Here is a 7,448-nt window from a genome sequence, read left to right as displayed (position 1 = left end):
TATCGATATAAGGTTTTTGGGTGAGGATGCCAGAAGCTGGGCTACATCACTATTCACTCAAAATGGTGATGGTCATTTTTGGTGTGGATGTCATGAGTCTGCATTGAGTGCTGGAGAAAAATGAAATTTGATAAGTTTTTACAAAAGTGTCCTCAGTCTCTCTTCAAGCTACCTGAGATGCATGGCTAGAGTCGGGCAGGTAAAACAAAAACCAGACAGTGGTGCACTGCGTACAAATGAAAAACTTGCTCTTTATTCCACATCATGGGCTTATTTCCCGTATTGGCGTAAAGTTTGTTGTAAAATAAAATCTAAAAAGAAGATCCTTTTTGTATAATACAAACAAAAAACTCACCACATGCGGATGTAATACAACGCTAGACAAGAACTGCATGGCATTATTCTCAGGCCGGTGTTCAAGAGAGGTGAGAGATGAGAAAAAAAAAATGAGGTGGAATTTCTGAAAATATTTTACAATCGCGCATAGCAGGTGTTATGAAACAATACACATTCCACCTAAACACCAATGCGGCTGTTAAGCTCTCAGGAGTGCAAAATAACAATGTGGTGACAAGGCCTGCACTGCATGAACGCAGACTCACCCGAGCCAACCCTGTCCGCGGAACCTAGCTTGCCACTGCCAGTGGAACAAATTGTCCACTCCTAAGTTTTCAATGCAATGCTGTATCAATGCACGTTGACATTCATATTGGTGCACCCCACAAACAGGAGGATTTGTGAGCAGCAACTTCGTGCCTTGTTCAGACTGTTGGCCAGACAACACAATGCTGCTGCCAATGCATGCTGCCTAATAGCATTTTTATTATTACTTTTTAGAGTAGCTTTTTAGTCAAAATTTCATATACCATACGCCTCCTGAAGTATGGCATGTTCCGCTGGTTGAAAGTGATCTTGGCATCCCTTGTGATGTACTCGGCATACTTGAGCGCGAACATGCCACAGTCACTTCCGTTCATTTGATGCGGAATGTCCTTGACAGCCTCGCAAGTCCAGCTGGACAGGTCGAGCTCCTTCTGTCGCTTGTCTCTGCTTTCTTCCAGGAGGTAATCACGCAGAGCCTTAAGACATTCATCATTCTTGCCACCCATTGAGTCATAGTAACGGATGGTGCTGTGCCTGAAGTCGACGACCGCTAAGCACCAGTGCATGCCTAAATGAATAGGAACGAGGATGAGGTCGTGTGCAAAAATGTCTATGCGCCTTGTCCAGCGCTTGACGGCACTGAAGCCACTGGTACGCAGCTTTGGGTAAAAGAAGGTGTTGAAAGCATAGACCGATGGTAGGGTTGCCTGCAAGCGGCTACGCTCCATGAGCATGTTCATGTAGAAGTTGATAACTTCATCGTTGAGCCAGTTCAGCCCTGCAAGCGTCTCCATGTCCTTGCGTGTCACAGTGAGTCTGAAGCCTCTGGCAAGTACGTCGTCGGCTGGTGCCCGCTTGAGAGCGTCATCCACAGCAGCTTCCATCTCAGGTGTCAGCTCTGGGAGCACTTCCTTTTTGGCAACCTCTGATGGGATTTCCTTAACAGGGGGCTCTTTTGTCACGGGCATGGGGCGTGCCTTTTTGTCTTCGCGATTCTGCTCCTTGGAGAATATGCGTGCTTGAGCAGATTGGTCTATCTGTGCCAGCCTTTCCTTTAGGTCTTTCATCCATACCGGCGAAAAAAAGTGGCTAGTGGGGAGTTGCGGGATTTCTGGCGACGCCGCGCGTGACGGTGATGAGGTGGATGACGAGGAATTTCTCGACGCAGGAGCGTTCGGAGCTACCGAAACTGCCACAGAGCTTGGTTTCGAGGATGTCGGCCGAACAGATTGCAGCAGACGGGCAGGTTGTCTCAACGGTACTGAGCGCTTTGTCAAAGAAGCGGAGTTCACGAAAAGTGGAGAAAATGCCGGCACATCACGCCTAGGCGTTTCCAAAGCCGCTGAGGTGCCTGGCGACGGCTGTGCCGGCGCAAGCCACTGGGACTTCGCTTCGGTGCTGCCAGTCGCACTAAGGGAAGAGGACGGGGAATTTCGCGAACGAGGATTTGGCTGTGGGTATGGAGCGGTACACCGCTGACGCAGCAACAACTGGTACTCGCGCTTTTCTTGAAGTCGCATGCAGCTGTTCGGCGTCGATGTGAAGCACCGTCCACCATTACGCATGGAAAGCGCCGTTTTACCCCCGGTCGAGCTCGCAGACTTGTGGTCGGGGCTCCTGATCGGCGACTCTTTGGGTTTCACTGCACAGACACATTCTTGCACCGGCAGATCGTGGTCGTTGTGGTTCTTGACGGGGCCGCCGAGCTCCACGCCCGACAGCAGCGACGCTCTCGACGCATGGCCCGAAGACCGACTCTCTCTAGACCGCTCGAGCGGCCAGAATGTCGTCTGCTCGCGTGGAGGCCGAGCTCGAGGCAAGGCAGGCCTCTGGGAAGGTTCAGTTGCGGTCGGGCTGAGGCAGCGGACAGCCTGGCTGATGAAGAAGTTCTGCATCGGCTTGCGGAATGCCCACCGCAGCCAACTGTCGCGGTTTTCCGATCTTCCAGCGCTCGGCACACGAGTCTCGTCGGAGCGGAAATGTTTTCGGCTGTTGCGGGCCACAACAATGACATCGTCGTCGTCGTCGTCCTCACCATCCATGCTACCGTCACGTTTGCGCTTTCTCGATGCGCGCCGACGCTCTTCAGGCGTGCTGTCGCTGCGAGACGGCAAGAAGAAGCGACGGATTTTTTCTTTCAGTCTCGCCAACATTGGTCAGTTTGGCTTTTTGTCACGCCACAGTGGCCCCTCTCAACTGAAAGCAACTCTCGAGCATTTGCACCTTTACGGAAGCGATGAACAAAATTGAGAGCTTCGTGTTGAGTAGTGCACTTCGGAAAGCCTGCAGGATGCGACAACAAACGCAGAGCTCGCGCAACTCCCGCGAAAACAAAAATGGCGGACGGAAACCGGTGCCCCAACCGCCCCAACGTTTGCTTTCGAACATGTTTTTGCGCTGAACTATATACAGCCGGATGGTTTTGTTTTCTCATCGGTTTATCGCCTTTTTTTTTTTGTCTGATTTGCCTCGGCCAAACACATGTTAAAACATTAGGGTTGCACACAAGCAGCATAGAAGCATATAAGGAGGAAAACAACATCTGCCACGGCCGGTCTGGAACACGTGCGCCCGGACGGGCCGTGGTATGCAAAGTCCATGCGGTCCATGTGTACCGCCGACTGCAAGCGGGAGGCCCGCCGACCGCTACACATTTCCTCGCATTCTCTGTCTCATTAGCGCGTAAATATCTATGGAAACTGTCGACTCAGCGTATACCCTTTTGCAACTAGACGGTCGGTTCGGCCGATTACGGATATTTTTCTGCTTTTCATGTTCTCTGAGCATCTTTTGCGAAGTCTGAGACCGCGGCGCAAAAAATCAAAGGAAAACTGCCCGGCGCCGCTTTGGCAGCAAAACATCGAAGCGCTACACAAATTTGCCTTGTCGTGTAGCATTTGTGCTAGCTGTAAATGTGCTGCTGAGCTTAAATGAACGTGAACAGAAAACACATGGTGCGGTATGGAGGTAAGGACTTCAGGGCACAGCAGCTGCCTGCACTGCTTCGAACAAAAAAAAAATGGTCTTCGGGGAAATAAGGAAATGGCGCAGTATCTGTCTCACATATCGGCGGACACCTTAACCGCGCCGTAAGAGAAGGTATAAAGGAGGGAATGATAGAAGAAAGAGATGCCGTAGTGGAGGGCTCCGGAATAATTTCGACCACCTGAGGACCTTTAACATGCACTGACATCGCACAGCACACGGGCGCCTTTTGCGTTTCACCTAAATTAGAATTGTCCTTCCTTTCTTGCTCCTCCATCTCTTCAGTGAACAAGGACGATGTTTAAGACGATGATGATGACGGCGTAGGTAGATAAATGGGTACAAGCTTTTTCTTTGAATCGAGGCGGCAGTCAGCGCTACTTTCTCTGCAATAGTTAGGCTTTGTTTTATTTTCAGTTCATTTCATTAATACGATCAAAGTTACATTGATAACGGGATCACTGAAGTAGTTTTAAACATGCAACCTTCCGGCTAGGTGAGCTTTCACTCTCTACCAATGCAGAAATCCGTAGCGTCTCTGGCTGCTCTAGCGCCATCCATGTTTAGCCACCCTAACCCACGTGGTTCGTACGCATGCGCGATTACTCCAGCTGGTATTTCGCAAGGAGGCAGGTTGGTGTTAAGCACGGTAGATTGTGCATAATGTTCATGTTATGTCATCGAACCTGCCTCGCAGTTGCGTCCATGAGCCGTTGATGCCTGGTAAGTTCAAGTTTTTCCTTTTGCACCACGCTAGTACCTATTTTATTTGCAGTCGCTTTTTCTGTGTGGCGCCGTGGAACTATTTACAAGTGACATTGACTGTTATGCCAAGACGTTCTTCTTCTTTTTTTTTTTTGTCTCTCTCTGCTGCTTAACGAGAAGCAGATTCCGCCGGAACTCATGCATGTTCTAGTAAACACACCTGGCTTTAAAATACGCGGCAGTTTCGCAGCTTTCGCATTTCCAAAACGTAGGTAACGCTGTTTTCTTTGCCGAGCTTCCGAACAGTGTCATCACGGCGTAGTGGAACACTATCCTGGCACACATGACGCGCGGTGCAGAAAAACACCGTTAGTTGTAAGCCTAGCCTTTTCTTACGCCTGCGAGTGTTCGCTGGCGGGCCATATATGGCCGGTCAGAGGGGTCCGCACCTTTTGCGACTGCCTGATTGAAAGGAATTGAAGATAAGCGCATCTTTATTTCCCCTCCCCGGTAGCTGCGGCTCGCGCTGCACGCACGGTGTTCGACCGAGAGCGTGCGGCTCATTCGGCGTTCACGTGCCGATTCTGACCTTGCCGTTCTGCCGTTGCTCCGTTCGGCTGTCTCATTTCCAAGCTCGAGGAGTTTTCTGCGCCGGGCGCGTAAGCGTCACTCTGCCCTGACCGTGAGTAAGAAGCGCGCGGCCGATTTTACGTTCTCGATCTTTATTTTGCTTGTACTTGTTGCCGGGTCCCGAGCAGACAGCCCGGCCGCTCACATTGCGTTCGGGACAACTGTGACGAGCATTGCCGTTGCGGCCGACCTTGTAGCTTTTATTATGCGAGTTGTAGCACCGTTCGATGACAATCACGAATGTGTAGCCGCACGGATTGAATGATATCGTCCTGAAATAACGTCGTTAAAACGCCGGGGCGACGCCACATGCAAGCATTTTTTTTTTTAGATCTAGACGTAAATCGCGCCTGCTGTACCTCAAAACTTTTGCTGCACTTTCTCTGCACCCTCGCATGGCGAGATAATGCGAACTTGTCACTTACTGTCACTTTGTGGAGTGTGTGCGTCTGCAGCGTGATAGCAACTGTTATCTTCACTGTCAGGTGACTGAACGCCGGAGTAGATCGTAAGAACGCAAGCGTCTGGCAGAGTTTTTTGTGGAGGCACTGTGAGGAGATATCAGTGATATCAGTCCTTATGTCCTGAATGGATGCGATGATGATGACAGTGTGGCCTTCCCTTTGAAACGGGCGGGCGCCTGAAAAATAAAAAAAAAGTGCTCACGTGCAGAAGCAGTATATCTGTCGTGTTGTGATGACTTTGTTGGACTTTAGCTGTTAGCGACAATAAAAACTGCGTGCGTGCTTCAGATTTCACGTTTTGCTTGATGGGAATTTAATGTTTGTTCTAATTGTCAGTTCTCGGGCATGTGCTTTAAAGGGACACTGAGGAGAACTCTATCATTTTTTTTTTTGTTAGCAAAATCTGATACTTCGGCATTTCATGGCTTTGTTGCCGCTTGTCCGGGCGCGAAAGATGCATTTATTTCAAAGAAATTTGGATTCGAAGGTGAGAAAGTTTTTCCCGCCGCTCTGATTCAAACTCGAGAACTCTTATGAAGACACGGAGAACTATTATGACGTCACAGAACGGAGTGACGTGATACGTGACGTAAACGCAGACTCCGTGATTTCTGACGGCTAGCGGTGCAGTGCGCAACCTTCCTTTGCCAGCCTCAGAGATTCGTGGATTCCATGAGGTAAAGAAATTTCCTCCAAGGTGGCGCCTCTTGTCCTAGGAAGTCATCACGCTTGTACTTGCGAGAGTGGCCTGTGGCGGCGACACCTGTATTTTGGTTCTTGCTATTTTCTACATTACAAGAGCGTTATTTTCAGTAAGAGTGGCGTTTTTGTGATCAGGAGCTGCTATTCTATCTGCTATTCTATCTGCTATTCTATCTGCTATTCTGCTATTCTGTGTTGTCGGATCGTTATGGCCCGCTCGCTGATTGGAGATTTTAGGCTGCTGTCATCAGCATTGGTTTATTGATGCAACATAGATATCGGGTTATAAAATAGGTCTGCCTTTTTTTGTATAGTCTGCTGGTTATACCGGGACCATCTATAGTAGGAACAGTAGTGTTTAGTTTTTCGTAGCGTGCAAAAATTATGGAAAGAAAACTAGCACACATCAAATGTGTTAGCAAAAAACTCATAAAGGTAGACAGCAGTATTTGCATACGACAAAATGTCTGGAAAACCAAATTATGAAATAAAATCAGTATCTGATAAATTGCAAAATACTAGTAACATATAACATCATAGTGCTTGCAAAATAAAGCAGCATTCAGTTTACTGTAATGTTGGAAGGAATTAAACATTTCACTAGAAAGGGGTGGAAGCTGATGAAATCTCGCAACTGGTGGCATAGAGAGAATAAGTTGGCCGGTCAGTTTTAAATATGTGTAGAGATATTCTTTATAATTCGAATGGTAATGGTTCTAGAAAAGAAATGAAGAAAGATACAGTTTGTTTTCCATAATTAATATGCACTTTGGGTACAAAACAGGTGTTGGTATCTGCAAACAAGGTGTGACACGAATTAATGTGAGGCATTATTATTGACGAGCTTGTACACTAACCTGCCAAGGTAGCAGGATATTCATTACAGAATGGTGCCAGCTGCATTTTAATGCGCAAGCATTTAAGCTGTTGTCGAGGCAAAGTCCTGGCATTATCTTTCACAACATTCAGTGATTGGTAGAGAGAGTTGTGATGTCATCAAGGAACCAGTCACATGACAGTGCCAAATTTAAGAATCCATCACCTCTGGAGGAGCTGGGAGGCTGCTGCAGTATTGACATCGCTACTGGAAAGAGCAAGCGTAGCAGGGGATGTCAGCGTCAGGTGGGCAGAGGGCGTAATAAATAAGCACTTTATGACTCTTAGGGGGTTTCGAACCCGTGGTAGTGTGAACAGATCAGCTTTGCTGGCAACTGCATTATAGCACTATGCCATCGCCGCATGCAAACATCCTGCATGTATAACTTCCAGCCTCTTGCGCTGTGCTTTGGATGTCGTCGGGTTCATGAGCTTCTATCCGTGCACAGTGGATCCAGAATACACTGCTATCGCATTGCCCTC

At 48.4% G+C, this 7,448-nt stretch overlaps 1 protein-coding gene across 1 annotated transcript; it reads right to left on the bottom strand.

The window, feature by feature from the left end:
- Positions 1-231: 231 nt before the first annotated feature.
- Positions 232-2,938, bottom strand: LOC144121217 (uncharacterized). The gene has a single exon (XM_077654308.1). It carries the CDS (start codon positions 2,754-2,756, stop codon positions 834-836), a length of 1,923 nt encoding a protein of 640 aa, XP_077510434.1. The 5' UTR covers positions 2,757-2,938; the 3' UTR covers positions 232-833.
- Between the last annotated feature and the right edge of the window lie 4,510 nt (positions 2,939-7,448).

This window comes from Amblyomma americanum, chromosome 2 (assembly GCF_052857255.1).
Source record: "Amblyomma americanum isolate KBUSLIRL-KWMA chromosome 2, ASM5285725v1, whole genome shotgun sequence".
NCBI lineage: Eukaryota > Metazoa > Arthropoda > Arachnida > Ixodida > Ixodidae > Amblyomma > Amblyomma americanum.
Note: the sequence above shows the minus strand (reverse complement) of the source record. Positions and strands in the feature narration are given on the sequence as shown.

What these genes read in the sequence shown, in the direction of transcription:
- LOC144121217 (XM_077654308.1), bottom strand. Translation starts at nt 2,756, where the DNA reads ATGTTGGCGAGACTGAAAGAAAAAATCCGTCGCTTCTTCTTGCCGTCT.